Genomic DNA, 18,275 nt, shown 5'->3' with positions numbered 1-18,275 from the left:
CCCACACCCGCGCCGGCCGGGGTCGCCGCTTCCCGGGGCGCGGCGCACGCCCTCTCTGCTGGGGTCCGGGCTGGCCGGGTCGCGTTCTCATCAGGGTACTTTAGAAAAGCACTTTTGGTGATGAGTATGTTCAGAGTTAGGGAGAAAGGTTTAAACCTGGACTTGGGATCCACCGAAAGGTGAAACCGAGAATGCGAGGAAAGGTAGATTTTCGAAGTAGCAGGAGATCTTAGGAGCTGTGCTAGATTAATACGGTAAAATAATTGGCCTTTTTTTTTAACCTTCCAGAGGTGTCTGTATAACTGATGCCTTCCTAAGTTTTCCAGTTTTTGCTTATACCAAACTGAACTTTGCGGTAAAGTTGATGTTAATCTTTGAAATTATTATTCTCTTTCTATAGACTACTATGTCTCCTTCAGTGTAAGCACCTTAGGAAACAGGGAAGGCTGCCTTATTTTCTAAGAAGGTTACCTATTATAATAGTGGAATTCACTGTCACTTTTTTAAGAGGTGAAAAGTACAGACCATTTGGGAGAACATTGTGTGTCCTAGTCCCCTCAAAGGACATATACTACCAGTGAGATCTAATTAAACAACACTGAATGGCTTTAGCAGGCGTTTAAAAGGAAGAAGTGTTACAAAAAAGGAAAACACAAGCTGGTAGAAAGAGGAAGGAAATCGTCTATTTCCACCTGGCTGTTCTGATGCTAATCAGAGACTTGCTCCGGTTGTATAAATTGCTCCTGTTGTGTTATATTTAAGTATTCGAGGTAGCTGCCACCCCCGCCTTTAGTCTGGTATTGTATGAGTGATTTCACAAATCTGGCTATTTGAAAGCGAAGTAGTGAAAAAGGGACCCAGTGGGCCTGGGGCCTTCACCCTGATTTACCATTTAATGGAGATGGTACAGGAGGCCGTGGTGTTTGATAAATAATGTTAGTACTTTTACATCTGAATATATTTTAACTTCCTGATTTCTTCTCTTTAGAGTAACACATTTGGAGCTGCTTTTGCGATGGGTGATTCACCCTGGAAGTAATGTGGACTGAAGTTCTAAGAGTTGTGTATCTGAGCAGCTGGACCCAGTATTGTGTCTTATGTTCACTTACATCAGAACTTGCATGAGAAAGAGAATGGGAGTCTGGTTAGATAAAAATGACTATGTCAGAGACCTAAGAAGGGTCAGTCTCTGTCTTCTGATAGTGTATATGGCCGTTTTAGTGGGCACAGACCAGGATTTTTACAGTTTACTGGGAGTATCCAAAACTGCAAGCAGTAGAGAAATAAGACAAGCTTTTAAGAAACTAGCATTGAAGTTACATCCTGATAAAAACCCGGTAGGTAAATTTTTTTTTTAAAGATATGTGATTATTATATTTTAGTACATTTAGATATTTAAATTATTTTAAATAAGGGTTCAGAATGCTTACAGGTAGTCACATGTAAAAATCCTAGTTCAACTGGTATTCTAAAAACAAAAGAAACAAAATGTTCTATTTGCTGTAGTGTAGAGGAATGTCAGTACCAAATCTGCAGTTGCCTCTTAATTTGTAAACTCATCTCCCACAGATTTTTTTTTTAAAGATACTAATCTCAAAACCATAGAAAAGTAGATTGAGATCAAGTACTTTAGAAAAGTAACAAAAAGTATTTCCTTAGACTTCACAAGGTACATCTTGCTAAAAAGGATAGTAATAGCTAATAATAGCATGCTTTAACTGTCACGGTTTTACAAAGCACATGTCTGCAGAGCAGGGTTACTAAGGTTTTTGGTTTGGGTCGCCTTAGGTGGGGTTTTGTTGTTGTTACTGTTGGGAGTTTTCTCAGGGTTTTTTGGTTTTGGTACTAGGTATTCAATCTAGGACCCTATTAGGCAAGTGCTCTGCCACTGAGCTGTATCCCCAACTCCAGAAAGTTCTGTGAGTTAAAACTTGAGAGCACCCCAATATACTTTCAATTTAAAATACTTACTTGTGTAGCTGGTAATCTTTAGAAACTAAATTTTTTAAAATTTAATGGTTTTTATCTAATTAACAATGCAATTTTACTGTGATATTAAAAAGGACATGGTTAAGTTACAGATTTTCTAGGAAGAATTTTTAAAATAGGATTGTTTTGTTCCAGTTATATAAAACTGAGCGATTAAAATAATATTTCCTTAAAACTCAGAGGCACACACCTGTAATCCCTACATTTGGGGAAGCTGAGGCAGGAGTATGGCAAGTTGGAGCCCAGCCTAGGGCAACTTCCTGACTTAGTGAAGCTGTGTCTCAAAAAATAAAGAAATAAGGGTCTCAGTGCAGAGGTCCTGGACTCTGGCTTAAGTACCACAAAAATAAGGAAACCCCTCCCCCACACACACACACAAAAACACTCCAGTTACTGAGTTATTCTTCCCTCAGATCTGTATTCTATTTAGAATTTTTAATTTTTTCTTTTAGAATTTTAGATCCCATGTAAAAGATGGTAAGCCTGTATCTAAGAAATATTTAAATAAAAGCATCCTTGGAAAACCAGTCTATAAAGCAATAATAAAGAAACGTTTCTAAATGTTTTGAATTATTACCCAGTTTTGAATTATTATCCGGATACTTAATTATCTGATGAATACCATACTTTTTTTAGTTAACTCATTGATTTCGTTTGAAAATAACCTACAAGTCTGTTCATATCAGAAGTAGCAAATATTTTTAAAATTAAGAGTTTTCAGAGTCTCAGCTGCATTTTTTTAAAGAGTGACAAGTCATATGAGCATGTTTGACAACCTTTTGAAGAGTAGATTCTTAATTTCTATTCCTTTTTTTAAAATAATAGTCCCTTAGAAAATTTTTCTGTATTTCATGCCAAGATAATTCATATCACATTGTACTACTCCTGCTTATGTTGGTGTCTGATAACCACCATATCTGTAAAATCACCTATATGCTATACAAAGGTTCTGAAGCTATTTGGATTGTGTGTTTAAAATAACTGTTCAATGTTTTTTCACAGAATAACCCAAATGCACATGGTGATTTCCTAAAAATAAATAGGGCATATGAAGTACTCAAAGATGAAGATCTACGGAAAAAGTACGATAAATATGGAGAGAAGGGGCTTGAAGATAACCAAGGAGGCCAGTATGAAAGCTGGAACTACTATCGTTATGATTTTGGTAAGATGCCTTGTTGTTTGTGAAGTAAAAGAAAAGTTAACGTGTCACCTTGGTTAGCTCTTTTTAATTTGTCATGGGAATGGAATTCAAAGGGAAGTCAGTTGGTTTACAGAGATTAATTGTACAGAAATGAATATACTGGTTAAAATCTTAATATTTTTAAAATAAGAGTTTCTACTTAATAAAAGTATACGTTTGCATAAGAAAAAGTTAAATACTGAAGCCTTTCAAACTTTTAACTTTGAATTTCCCAGAAAAGGCTAAATTTTAAATTGAATGGCCGCTGCTTCAGTGGAAATGCTGTCCTGCTCGTGTAGCTGACAGGAATAAGAAGTAAGGCAGGAGAAAGGGAGGGACCAAGGTAAAGGAGCCAAAGTAAACTGGGTTATCAGTGCAGAGGGGCGTGTTCAGATATCCAGCATTTCCCATAATCATTAGCCTCAAATGCAGGCTAAGAAGGCTTTTGTTCGAGACTAAATAAAATATTTTATATTTCTTACTAGAGAAAGTACTTCTCAAAACTAAAAGTTTTTATTGGAATACAGTTGTGTTCATTTTTTTGCATATTGTCTGTGGCTTCTTTGTCAATTTAAGTGTTGAGTATTTATGACAAAAACCATACATCCCACAGAGCCCAAAGCATTAATGCTCCTGCAGAAAGTTTCCTGACCCTTGGTCTATATCCAAGGGATTGTTTTCAGGTTACATGGGAGTTTTTTTTGTTTTTGTTTTTGAAGAGAGTAGTAAATGAGATGCAAACAAACAAAAAATAGAACAGTAGCAGCATACCAGTATCCACAAACATATACAAACCAAAACAAGAACATTTAAAGTAATACAGGACAATGGTTGTTGTTATATTACATATCACTATCCTTAACTACATTGCTCAGATTACCAGATGTAAGAATGGAAGATTGTTCAAACCATTAAAGAGAGTAAGAGAATAATGATTAGATAAAACATTAGAAATAATACAGAGTTTCACTAGACAAGATGGTAGGAATTCACCATGGTAATACCATTGCATATTGTTATCTTCAAATCAGCTGCCCAGATTACCAGACACAAGCATGCAAAATTGATCAGAACATAAAAAATTTTAAGCATTAACTATTCCTTTCAATATACCATCAGACATCAGCAATACAGTTATCACAGCTATTCATATATACATTTATATTTTGCCTTCCTTCTTTCTTTTTTCTTCTTTCCCTCATCCCAGTCGTTCCTTCCTTTGAGCAATTGCTTTCCCTGTTCTATCATCTATTGTATGTTTTGAGTTCTACTTATTCTTTAAGGTTTCTACACCAAGGAGACAATATGATGTTTACACATGTGGGTCCAATTTATTTCACTTATAAGTATGGTCTCTAGTTGCATCCATTTACCCACAAAAGCCTCGAGTTTACCTTTTTTAATAGCTGAGTAATACTCCATTGTATAAAAATACCACAACTTTTTTATACTTTCCTCAGTGGATGGGCATCTGGGCTGTTTCCAAGATTTAGCTGTGATAAGTTGTGCTGCTGAGTGCACTATATCACTGTAGTATGATGTCTTTAATTCTTCTGGGAAAATACCCAGAAGGGGAATAGCTGCGTTAAATGGGACTTCCAATTCTAGTTTTGTGAGGAATCTCCAGACATTTCCACAGTGGTTTCACCAGTCTACACTCCCACCAGCAGTAGAGTAGGGTTCCTTTCTCCCCACAGACTCTCCAGCATTGGTTGATTTCTTGATGATAGCCAGTCATTCTGGGGTAAGATGGAATCTCAGTGTTGTTTTAATTTGCATTTCTCGAATGACTAGTGATGTTGAACATTTTTTCATGTATTTATTCACCATTAGTAGTATGTGCCACTGCTAAAAAACTTACAACAGAGGCAGATAATTAGTTACCATAGTTACAGTTTTAGTTATCATAGTTAAAATTAATTAAAATCAATGTGAGAAAATTTCTTATTACTACATAAAATGTTCAAATAATATGCACACTCCATTTCTTGGTTTTGGTATAATATTACAAATAGCTAACATGTCACTACTAAGGGACACTGGGTAAAGGGTACATGAGAGTCTGTACTATTTTTGCAACTTCCAGTGAGTCTATAATTACTTTTAAATAAAAAGTTTAAAAATATAGAAAGCTTTTGTGGAGATGCAAGTATGTGACTATTAGGAACTCACCCACTATGTTACCAGTAGCAGGCCATGTCAGGAAATAAGTATCTTTAGATCACTGCTTAAATGTATCACTGTGCTCCCTTGGGCAGCACATATCCTAAAATTGGAACAGTGCAGAGATTAGCATGGCCATTGGGCAAGGTGACACACAAATTCATGAAGCATTCTATTTTTTTATTGCCCGGCATGGTAGCACCTACCTATAATCCCGGCACTCAGGAGACTGAGGCAGGAGGATCGCCATGAGTTCCAGGCCTGCCTAGGCTACAGAGTGAGTCCAAAGCTAGCCTGAACTATACAGCGAGCTCCTGTGTCAAAAGACAAAACCAAAAAAAAAATCATCAAGAGTATTACTGTTGTTTTTTCTCTCAGTTCATTGCATATTATTTAGGTTTGAGAATTAATATGGTAACTTTTTGATTGTTAAGAGTAAATAATCTTTTTATATGGTAGGTCATTGTATGGAATTTTTAATAATTTTTTATGTATTTTTTAAATTAGGTATTTATGATGATGATCCTGAAATCATAACACTGGAAAGAAGAGAATTTGGTAAGTTTGTGAGCATGTTGATTTTCTAAAACTAGTGCAAGTTCAATCTGTTATCTGATACTCTTAGATCCAAATATGTTCCAAAGTTAAAAATTTTGAGGAATTTAGAAAAGAACGTGCTATATATTAAACAATGTTCCTAGTTACTAATAAAAACACTACTGTTTCTGCAGAAAATATATAAGTGTGCATACTAGTTAAAAGAAGTAGGAATAATATATAGCCCCATATCGGTTCAGACCAGATCTAGATGTCAAGTTAGTGTGCTACATACTTGCAAAAAAACTTCCAGTTTTAGAGCTTTTTGATTAGAGTTTTGGATGAGTATGTGGTTATTTTGGAGACAGATTTAGTGTGATCCATGGTTTGTGTGAAAATAGAAGATTACAGTTCTACTGCATTTTCCATTTCTTATTAGAAAAATTTTAAAAATGGATTAGAGTCTTAAATTTTTAGCCTTTGTACAGTGGTGGTAAAATAGGTTTTATCCCTTTCTACTTCAAACCAGTAAATTGTGTCCCAAGTGAAATTCTAGATTTATTTTGCTGTATTACAATCACATTTAATTTAAAAAATTAAGATAGCATACCAGTTGCAAAAAATACGTTTATAACATGTTTTTTCTGCATTACATGATAAAAGACATATTACCACCATTTGGTTTTGTATAGTTTATTTTTCTAAGCAGTGATTACCTTTTCTAAATTTTTATGTGGCTGAGTTCAGGCATGAAAAAGTATGCCATTTTATTACTATGTTACATATCCTGAATGTGAACACTTGTACAAGTTGTACTTATAAAAATAGGAAATTTTGATTTATTTGTGTTATTAGTAGGTGAAACTAATACCATATCACACACTGGTGGAATAATAATTTTATGGCATATGTCATTGTACGAACCTATAGCATTTCTTGTGTGGATATTATTGTCATTCATCTAGTATATCGGTGTGTGTCTCATGGACCTAGTCAAACACACACACACACACACACACACAAATATGGAACTATAGATAGAACCAGAGGAACTGAACAAAACCTGCAGGCTAATCCATGAGTTGACCTAGAGTGAGACTCTGCTTACATAGCACGAGTGTTCAACCTTTTCCGGGTGTGTCACTGCCAAAAAGGCTGAAAACTGCTAATAGTTCACATAGCACTCTAAATGGTAGTTTTAAGTAAATTACAGCCGTGAAACATTAGGGGGAATTCAGAATGATTGATACTGGTAGATTCAGTGCATATTTGCCACTATTCCATCTGATCTGTGGTTCTACTCTTTGTGTTACTAGACTAAGACAAGGTAATCCTGAAGCTCTAGCTGAAGAAGCAGAAGGAAGCTGTCACACATGAGCAGAATGAGTTTGTGCCCGTGTGTAAATACCACACTAGCCTGCTTCCTTATGGGTCTCTTTATTACCAGTTATTTCGGTCGGTTTCTTACTTAGTCTTATTTTTTTACGAATAATTATAGAATTATTTTAGAGTTACGTGTATTTTCTTGCTCTAGTGAGGACTTACATATTCTTGTAGTTAGGGTCACCAGTAGTCCCACGCTTCATTCAAATACAGTGAAGAGATTCAGAAACTATATTTTGGACTTTGAGAGAACTGGTCACTTTCCAGTTCATGTCTTTGTTTATAGAACGTTTCCTTAAGTGTGCCCTGAACTCACTTTTGTCCTTCTAGCCCAGGGAATTACGTGAGATCTCTTACTTTCTAGCTTGTGAGCTGCCTCTTCACAAACTGGCAAACACTGGCTCTTTGATTTCTACCTTTTCCCATGCTTGGGCCTCTAATTTCACTGCATCCATACTTCTCTAGTGCTCTGAACAGAGATCTTTTACGTGTTGCCCAGGTTCCGAGTTTTTAGAGAATTCGTTTAAATTGATAATTCACCTTTACCATTACTCGATACCCTAAAATGTTCAGTTTTAGAACAGAAGGGAAGATGTGATTAATAAACGCTAGTTGCAGAGATTTAAAAATGTTCTCATCCTTTCCATTACATATGTCCAAATTCCCTTTTCATGTAATAATACAGCAGCATATCGGTCATAATCAAGTTTTAGGTATGAAAAATTTGCAGAAAAGGAACATTGTGCATGTGTACAAGTTCTTACGGATAGTGTCACATAATACCAGTGTTCTTTTGAAAGTGGCTCAAGACAGAATGATTCAAACTGCTTGTACATTGCTGCCTTCTGAGAATCTATAAAGTGCAGGCTCCTCAGAACTCCTGAGGAACCACTCCCGTGCTGTAGGTAGTTGGGCGTGCTCCGGCTGTCTCTCTTACCGTTTCTCTTTAATTCTCTCTGCACAAACTCTTCGATGACTCTGGCTGCTATGTCTTTGTGCCACCCTTTTGTATAGTTTCATGGCTGTATTTTTTAGTTCAAGGTTTCTTCTCTCCTAAGTACGGACTTAAGAGAGTTCTTTTAAAGTTACTACTTTGAACCAGGGGTGATGGCGCACATCTGTAATCCCAGCACTCAGGAGGCTGAGGCAGGAGAATCGTGAGTTCAAGACCAGCCTTGGCTACAAAGTGAGCTCAAGGCCAGCCTGAACTGCATAGCGAGAGCCTGTCTCAAAAAGACAAAAACAAAAATAAACAGATAAATAAATAAAGTTACCAGTTTGACATTTAAGGTTTTCATTAAAAAAAATTATAGAAAATGATAAAGGCAGTGTAAAAAGTTCATGAATACATTTTTCCATTCTGATCTCAACAAAAAGTTTTTAAACTAAAGCGTGTATTAACCTTAGTAAATCCATAATTCTGTTTCTGTGCTTTTAGATGCTGCTGTTAATTCTGGAGAACTGTGGTTTGTAAACTTTTACTCCCCGGGATGTTCTCACTGCCATGATTTAGCCCCCACTGTACGTATTCTTTACATTCAAATTAGTAAAGTTTTATTTCTAATTGATCTTTTATTTGTGCTTTTTTTTTTTTTTTTGAGACGGTCTTGCTATGCAGTTCAGGCTGACTTTGCTCTCACTTTGTAGCCCCGGCTGGTCTCAAACTCGCAACGATCCTCCTGCCTCAGCCTCCCAAGTGCTGGGATTACAGACGTGTGCCACCATTCCTGGCTCATGCATATTTTTTAATACATTGAGGTTTTTTTATTAATAGCAATTATGACTGTCAGAAATATCAAATACTTTTGCATATGGATGGTTTTATTCAATAAAAATTCTCTCCTGTAAGACCTTATAACTTGAAGTATATTCATGTAAAGGAAGGTAATCTCAGCAGGAAAATAGTTATACTTTCTTTTCTCTCATAGTGGAGAGAATTTGCTAAAGAAGTGGATGGATTACTTCGAATTGGAGCTGTAAACTGTGGTGATGATAGAATGCTTTGCCGAATGAAAGGAGTCAACAGTTATCCAAGCCTCTTCATTTTTAGGTCTGGAATGGTAAGGGATAACATTAGCATTTTTCAAATTTGTGCATAACAGTTGAATATTAGAGATAATACAGCAGAAGAATTTGTAGAGTTCGTCTTAATTTAGGTGACCTCTAGTAATAATAAACACTTTGGATTATTTTATGAATCTTTATGTGCCATGACTTGGTTGTATTTTAAAATTAAATTTTTGCTAATTAACATAATTTATTCAATATGCATATTGTGTGTTGCAGTTTGCACAATATTTCGTAGATACTCTCATTGAATATAAAGTTCTAATCTTTTTCCCAGTTTCCAGTGATAAAACTGGAACAAAACTATTTTATAAATCCAATTAAACTGTATTCTACAAAAGATGGATTCTATAGAATCAAGATTCTCAGAGCATCATTTGGAAATATACTTCTGATGGATAGAACTTGCTGAATTACTCAAAATAAAGTAAAATCAAAGTATTTGGTATTTTAGAGAGTTTAAAAAGAAAATGTAAAAGGTGTTTCTTTTTATAAAAATCAATAGGCTGCAGTGAAATATCATGGAGACAGATCGAAGGAGAGCTTAGTGAACTTTGCCATGCAGCATGTGAGAAGCTCGGTGACAGAACTGTCAACAGGTAATTTTGTTCTCTTAATTTTTTTGATTTTCAAGGATACTTTATTGGTATTTTGAGTTTTACAGTGGCAGCATTAAGAGATTGTAACACTGACAGTTTTAAGTAATTTTCCTATGCTTCTTAGAAGGAAATTGCATCATTGCTCTGATTTTCTGCTGGTAGTAGGTATATCACAAAACCAGTTAGACACGGAAACTGAAGCATTTAGGATGTGGGAAATGGATGTGAGGGGCTAGGTTAAAAGGCATCTTTCAAAATGCTACTATTTAATGATCTAAGTGTTGGGTTTTTGTTTGTACATATGATTTGTGCATTGGTTTTGTTTGTACATACGGTTTTTAATTAATTTTATTGGTACGCTTTTGATATATATAATGATCACATTCATCGTAGGGAATTCGTAACTGTACATAATACATCTTGAATCTTTTCTCCCCACTGTGTATTTTTATAGATAGTAAATTCGTGCTATCCAGTTTAATTTTAAAGTTTAGAATCATCTTTAAACTTAGCCTTTTTGTTTATCAGATGACTTCAGCTGGTTATTTACTCTCAAAACTGTCCATGAAATGTTAGTGTTCATGTCTACAGGGATGTTTCTCCCATTGAGCACCGAGACGTGTGTCAGACACTGTTAAATACTAGGGCAACCATCAGTAATCCCTGCCATCAGTAACTTCATTACTGTAATGAGGAAGAATTAGTAAATAACTAAACTACAATGTACTAACTGTTATAATAGAGGTAAGCTTAGAAAAGCATAAATTATATGAAACAATCCTGCTGGGAAAAGGAAAAGTTAAAAAATACTTCTTGAGAAAGGTCATACGCAGTCCTTCATGGAGATGGACAGGAAGCCTTGAGAGAGCACCGTGATTGGGAATGGACAGTATATCATGAGTATGACAGAAAGATAGCAGTGGAGTAGAGCGGTGTGGAAAGGAGGACGGCTGTAGACGCACTTAGACCGCAAGGGCCCTTGCTTGCCACTTGTAGTTTTCCTCTTAAGAACACACTGAATGCAGATTTTATGCGATGAAAAACTTGGGAAGCCAGTGAAGAGTTTTAGAAAGTAACTGATTGTATTATTCAGAGTGGAATAGAAAAGGGTAGGGCTAGAAAAAAGGTCATTTGGAAGCTGTTTCTGTTATTAAGTAATAGGTGATCAGAAATTTGCTTTGTTTTCTTTCAAGGGAATTTTGTTAACTCCATACAGACTGCTTTTGCTGCTGGTATTGGCTGGCTGATCACTTTTTGTTCTAAAGGAGGAGGTAATTTTGTTATTTTGTTAGAATGAAAAGACTGTAACGTTTAAATTTCAGGTGTTAATTTTAAGTATGCTACTATAAATGACTTTTCAGAAAATAATCAGTTGATGATTTGAAACTACGATTTAAACCCAAGATTACAATTTTTTCACTTAATAAGTATTTACTTTTATTATTTTAGACACAAAAGGCTCTCAGTTTGTTAATTTCTTAATGGATCATTTACACTTTTACATTTTGGTGGGTGAATTTCTCAGTGTAATTGTATTTACAAGAAATTGTACCTCCGGTAGCTACAGGTATATTTTGGCAGTTTTCATTAGTAGTTGTTAACAGATATAATCCCTCCCAAGGTCCATAACAATACGGACTTTGCTTCTGTCTATATGTAAAAAATTTATACATTTGTCTCATAAAAGTGTCTGTATAAAGGTGGTAAGTTCTCATTTCTAGGACCTTTCCCTTGGTAAATTATGTTGAAAATTCAGTACCTCACATGCCAAATTACAAAATGGAAATCATATTGAGTTAGATTGGTTAAAAATTGGTCCCAGTATTACTGAATATCCTAATTCATTGTTAAATTTTCATATGTTAAGTCCTAACATGGGTCTGCTTCCCACATTTTACCTCTCACTCTCCTTGCTGCTCTGTTAGGAATGTATTGTAACTAAAATTGACCACCCTCCCCATCCTGTGTTAGGAAGACCTGTGTTAGGAAGCTTTTGGTTTTGAGCATAAATCAGCCATAAATTCGGTTATTCATCAAGAGATTTTGTCTCATTGTGGCCTAATGTCCAAATTTCTGTCGATCCACACATGAACAAAACTTTAACCTTTTTAACATTGTTCTACTTTTTGTTTAAACTGCTTTTACCATTTTCTGTAGGCTCTGTGATGCTGCTGGTCCCTTCTCTCAAATCTCACCGCATTGTACTCTTAACATATTTACAGAACCTTTATAGAAATAATATAGAACCTCCTTTCAGGTCTTAGGGTATTTTAAGGATTCTTTACGTACATCTGTTTATCAGATAGATCCATTACATTTTATTATTTTCAAGTCATGGGATCTCTTGGATAAAGGAAATTGTTAATAGAAATTTGAGGGAACTACTCTAAATAGACACATACGTTTTCTCTGTAGCTAGAAATCCTGAGAAATGAAAGGGAGAGAATCAAAGTGTGTATATGTGTATAAAAGGAGACTTCGGCCTCCATATCCAAGTATTATTAAGGATGTCAGTGTTTGACAGTGTAGCTCAATTATTGCCCTAGAATCAGCATGGTTATTTGGGAAACAGGCATGCGAGAGTAAGCTTAGTCTCGTAACATTTTCTCCCCTCAGATTGTCTGACTCCACAGACACGACTCAGGCTGAGCGGCATGTTGGTAAGCACCCTTCATTTTGTAAAAACTCACCCTGTGAAGCAGCACGTTTATAAATTCCAAATATTTTTAATTTCTTGAACACATATATTTCTAAGCTTTCTTAGTTTCTGATAAATACATTCTAACTGTAAGTTTCTTTCTAAGTGTCTTTGTTCACTTTTGCCATGTGGTGTTTTCATTTGCACTCACTTCTAAGGTTCTGCAAGGTAATTATTTGTTTATTATGAATTCCTCCAGTTATGTGTTCATGTTTTTACCATTTTGAAACCTTGCTTTTAGTTTATTTTGTTTACATCATGTTATGATTGGAAAACGTGGTCTGTTATATGTTGATTCCTTAACCTTATTGATGCTCCCTTTGTGGCTCAGGAGTTAGTTGTGAATATTAGAAAATTATATGTGAGCTTAAAAGTAAGTTCTCCATGATAGGTATAATTTTTCTTTAAAATTTTTATTTTATTTTTTATTTTTATTTAGATCAGATATCTTAATCAGTTCATGTCGCGTTACTTTTGTACTATTTGATCTATAATTTCTGCAGTGGGCATATTAAAGCCTTGAGCTACAAACACTGATTTTTCTGTTTCTCCCTATATTACAGTTACTCTCTTATATATATCGTCATGACTGTCGTTAGTTTCGTCAGTATGTAACGTGATCCAGTCCACTTACACAAATCTGCCTTACACCTGCCCATGAGGTAGAGGCTCTGAAGCACAAAATGGTATAGCGTGTTGCTATGCTGAAAGCTGTAGGCACTTGGAGCATGGTGCTGTCTGTATCTGTACCTAGAAAAATACCGTAAAAGTATGATATGAAAGGTAAAAAAGTGAAAGGAAGTGAGTGCAGCCGTGTAGCACACTTAGCATGAACGGAGCTTGCAGGACTGGACCTTGCTCTGTGAGGGCCAGGACATGACGGTCACTACTGTGACTTTATAAACAATAAGGTTGACCTTAGTTTTCTGTAACTTTGTTACTTTGTAAATTTTTTTTTAACTTTTTGACTCTTGTAAATCTTAATTTTAATGTGTTAAAATACATAACATGTTAACATATAACACCATCGAAATCTAGCTGCATCCATGCTGCTTTTAAGATAACTTTGATTTTCTGAAGTTGTTGTGATTTGCATAGGTCTGAGTTTATTTCTTCTGCCTTGAGACTTATTAAACAGCTGAATCTATAGGTTAAGTATCTTTCCAAGTTGAGGAAGCTTCTTAGCTGTTATTTCATTATTGCTTATGTCCCATTCTTTTCCATTGTATTTTAGAATCGTGATTGAATGTGTATTCATCCTCTTACTTGTTTACCAAGTTGTCCTGTCAAGAAAAGTTTTGCAATAACTTGAAGTCCTGAGAAATAATACTTTTTATGTAGGATTTTGGAGCTCATTAAAAGAGCTTAACCAGTAATAGGTTAAAAACTGGGAAAGTACTGATTTAATTGTAGTAGACACACAGAATATCTGAGAAACTGTATGATACATACCTAAAGTAGTCATACGTCTCAAAGGCTAAGCATAATGGTGCACACCTGTAAATCCCAGCACTTGGGAGACTGAGGCAGGAGGATTGCTGTGAGAATGAGCCCAGCCTGGTCTACATAAGTGAGTTCAAGACCAACCTGAACTTTATAACAAGATCCCATCTCAAAAAACAAAAAAATTATACAAATCATAAAAAGTACCTGTTTAATATCAAAGGAAAAATTGCATTTTATTACCTCAAGTTATAGAATACTGTTAAGAAAGTACAGTTTTACAGTGGAAAAGTGGGTTTGGGGCTAGGTAAAGCAAAATGCCATTTTCTCTTGTTTACAACATAGCATGTTTTTCTTTCTTTCTTTAGGATGGTCTCGTTAATGTAGGATGGATGGACTGTGCTGCCCAGGACAATCTTTGCAAAAGTCTGGATATCACAACAAGCACTACTGCGTATTTTCCTCCTGGAGCCACTTTACATAACAAAGAAAAAAACAGCATTTTGGTATGAGTAACTTTAAGCAGATTTCTTTACACTGACATGTGCACATACACATTCGAAAGAAATACGTCATTTTGTAAGTGGTGAGCAAAGCAAGGAATCATTTTATATCACTTGACAGTGGAAAATTTCATTATTTAGAAGAAGTAATTTCTCACTAAGTCTGTTACAAGGATTATTTTTAAACCAGCATTTATATTACATTTAAAACCGTTACTCTCTTAAACCTCAAAAGTATGGAATACATTCTTAGGATTAATGAAAGAACATTTATGGGTTCTTTTTATGGTTTCCATGTAGTTGTTTTCCTAATGTTAAAAATACAGATCATTCATAGGTTCAGCTGGGGCCCGGGATCTCTTTGTTAAAGCAGGCTGTGGGAGTCCGGTGTAAATTCAGTTTGGAAATCCAGTACAGTTCACCTTCCTAAGTGTATGAATGAGGAAACTGAGACTCAAGCTCGTTGTCATAGAGCTGAGATAAATAATGGGATATTGGAGAAGTCTTGTCAAATCCCAGAAGAATACAGAGGGCTCTGATAAAGACAGTCTTAGTTTAATAGACAGCCACCATCAAACCTTGGTACATACCCTCCCAGACCTCTTCTTACACATGTGCCTAGGTGTGACCTTGTGTCAGCAGCTCTTCAGTTTGCCTCTGTGCCTCAGACATTTCTCCTCCACTCCGGAAATGTTGCATATACACATAACACCTCTCCCTGTTCAGCCTCTCCTCTGTAACATTAGTCAGCGTCTCACATTCCAGTGCCTATAAAAGTACGCCCAGTATCCCCCATACATCTGCTTCACCCAGTTTCCCCACCTCCGTCCTTTATTTTTCAGGCCAGATGCCCTGGAATCATTCTTGATTCCTCTTTTTCTCATACCTTGCAACCAGTTCATCAGGAAAACCTATGGTTCTATCTTTAAAATGTTTTGTAAGTCACCTTCATTGCTACCAGAGCTCGTTACTTTGTCTCCTACATTGAACTTTACTTTGGATTTATGCACTGATGTCTGCCAAATTCCTAGGAGAGTTCTTGGATGTGTCTATGGTACCTGCTAAGTACACATAAACATGCTGTGTTTATGCACTATATGATACACACATACAGTAGATGTATAGATGCAGATAAGTAGAGAGTGATAAATGAGATCACAGAGATTTTGTTTTCTGATTTTTTTTTTACTCAGTGTATCAGTAAAATTCTTATCAATAAGTACATTATACATATAGTTTCAAGAGTATTTATATATTATTCTTTAACTAATTAACAGTCCCTATATGTTCATCTTGTGTTCTTCTTTAAAGTGTAATTCCTGTAGCCAGGTTGCCCTCCAGAAGTGTGCTAGTTTATATTGAGGATTGTCTACACTTAATGCAGCCTCTTGCCTGCCAACTTTGAGTACTTCGTCTGTTCACATACAGTGAACAGGATCCAGTACTTGGGGCCTTAAGATATAAAATTACAAGTGATATTGGAAATGTATTAGAAGGAAGAGGTGAATTAAACACGGCTGTTCCTCCTAAAAGCACTCACATATTAAAAGTTGAAGTGCTGCGCTAAGTATATCTGGAAGCTGAAATTCAGAGGCGAGATAAGACAATATCCTCATAGGTGTAATTAGCAAGTACTACTCCTAAGACAAATTTATAATGAGGTTTAGTATATTAATTTCACATATATAAACATTTTAAAAATATAATTGCAATAAAATGTAGACCTATAAGCTATGAAATTGAAAAGATGAAAAAGATTTCTGTTTTGGCTTTTTAAGCATTTTGCCAGCAGATTATTTCATAGAGATCTTTAAGAGTATGCTGTAGAGTTTAATAAACTTACAAGCAATTTTTAAAAATTAGAAAATGAGCTTTCAATTCTTACAGTGTGCTTGTTTCTATCCAAATTTTCATTCTCATATCTAGTATTGTTGAGGTATAGATTTGATGATACTAGTTCCCTCATGTTTTAAATGGAGTTTGAAATCTTTCAAGTAATGTTTGAATTGTTAAACATAGATCCATAAAGATATGCAGCCCTCGTTTATTTTCTCAGTGTAACCATTGCTGCACTCTTCATAGTAATAGCTGCTTCGTTGAGAATTAGGCCAGAAGGAGCAGTTCTATAAACAAACGAATAAATTTTGGTGCTGATAAAATATAGACAGAAATTAAGGAGATTTGTTAGAAGGATGGTGTGCTTATATTGTTTGTATTTTAAATAACACATGTGGCTTTAAAGCATGTTTAAAATAAGATCTTTGTGGTCAGGTTTGTGAAAGTTGCCATTTCTGAAAACCGTCTTAAGCAGTAATAACCATTCCACTTTTCCCACAGCTTCTTCTTAAGCGCTATTAATTATGGTTGGGGCATGAAGTGTCTTAGTACCAAAAATTTAAGACAATGGAAAGCACTGGAATTCTGTAAAAGATGGTTAGCATTAAATTGAATATAATGTATTTTCCTGGTGCTTTCAAGGTCACTCCTAAGTTACTGTAGGAGTAACACAAAATTCCAGTTAATAAAACACCTAATGATGGACTTTCTTTTATATCACTCTTTAAAAAAAAAACCTAGCAACATTTTTAATACTTACCAAAATAATGATATACTGTACCTTTGAGAAAACAGCATTTGGTTTTGTAATTGTTCCTGTTTGAAAAGTAAAAGAATCTAGGAAATGAATGTTTATCCAAAAGATTACAATAGATTCTCTTTTTCTAGTTTCTTAAGTCATTGGATGCTAAAGAAATATATTTGGAAATAATAAATAAACTTCCAGATTTCGAACTACTTTCAGCAAAAACACTAGAGGTAACGTTTTTGTTAATAATAAATAGTAAATATGGATAGCATTTTAAAGTCTTAGTATTTTAAACTCAGTATTTGTTTCATTCATTGCTATTTAATTAAAAGCATTTCAAAGACTTATATAGTAGTCAATTTTAGGTTAAATTCTAATTGCTGAAATTCTGGTGTTGGGAATTCAAAGTGGATCCTGTAGTTTTGGAAAACCTGCCCAGTTCTGAAGGTGGATTGCAAAAAAGGGTCCAAGAGGCAAGATTTTGATCACAGAGCAGCTTTGGATCTGATTTGGAACTTTATTTTCTTGCCAACAGAGCACTTTGTTGTCCACCGAGAATTAAAAAGCATTGTATATCAATAGACTGCTTAGAAAGGGTTTACTTCATGAGAGAGTGAATCGTTGTATTCTACTTAGCACTCCTAGGGCCTGTTTTTCTGCCACATCTTACATATTGAACCTGATGAAGCTGACTTCTCCAAACTTGCCTTCAAATTTTAGCTGTATATTGTTAAGACCCTATCTTTTTGTCACAGTCATCTCCTTTAAGATTTATTGATTCAGTGCCTTCCCTACCTGTGCTATGCATTTGCATCAGATTATTCCCAGTAAACTACACAGTAACAGTATGAATGGCTCTTCAGTTAGGTTGTATTTTGAATTAATGGGCAGGGTAGATAAAACTAACTTCAAAGGAATAAAAAGTAGATCCTTCAGAATTTCTTTTCTTTGATGTTGCTTTTTCTTAATTACTTTGAAGGATCGTTTGGCACATCATCGCTGGCTCATATTTTTCCATTTTGGAAAAAATGAAAATTCAAATGATCCTGAGTTGAAAAAACTGAAAACGCTGCTTAAAAATGACCATATTCAAGTAAGAAAAAATGCGTTGTGCTCACCTCCTGCT

General features: G+C 35.2%; 1 protein-coding gene across 1 annotated transcript in view; it reads left to right on the top strand.

Annotated features, from left to right (window-relative positions):
• Positions 1 to 970: 970 nt before the first annotated feature.
• Positions 971 to 18,275, top strand: part of Dnajc10 (DnaJ (Hsp40) homolog, subfamily C, member 10) — a 36,046-nt gene continuing 18,741 nt past the window's right edge. The window contains exons 1-11 of the mRNA XM_005373345.2: positions 971 to 1,337; positions 2,992 to 3,154; positions 5,843 to 5,893; positions 8,694 to 8,776; positions 9,184 to 9,315; positions 9,828 to 9,921; positions 11,115 to 11,192; positions 12,538 to 12,581; positions 14,431 to 14,568; positions 17,290 to 17,379; positions 18,129 to 18,242. Of these exons, the coding sequence (XP_005373402.1) occupies positions 1,098 to 1,337; positions 2,992 to 3,154; positions 5,843 to 5,893; positions 8,694 to 8,776; positions 9,184 to 9,315; positions 9,828 to 9,921; positions 11,115 to 11,192; positions 12,538 to 12,581; positions 14,431 to 14,568; positions 17,290 to 17,379; positions 18,129 to 18,242 (1,227 nt within the window). The 5' untranslated portion in view covers positions 971 to 1,097. The remainder of the gene's footprint in view (positions 1,338 to 2,991; positions 3,155 to 5,842; positions 5,894 to 8,693; positions 8,777 to 9,183; positions 9,316 to 9,827; positions 9,922 to 11,114; positions 11,193 to 12,537; positions 12,582 to 14,430; positions 14,569 to 17,289; positions 17,380 to 18,128; positions 18,243 to 18,275) is intronic.

The sequence above is a fragment of the Chinchilla lanigera genome, unplaced genomic scaffold (assembly GCF_000276665.1).
Source record: "Chinchilla lanigera isolate Chin_1 unplaced genomic scaffold, ChiLan1.0 scaffold00002, whole genome shotgun sequence".
Classification (NCBI taxonomy): Eukaryota; Metazoa; Chordata; class Mammalia; order Rodentia; family Chinchillidae; genus Chinchilla; species Chinchilla lanigera.
The sequence above is the reverse complement of the archived record's forward strand: the minus strand, read 5'-3'. Positions and strand labels throughout refer to the sequence as shown.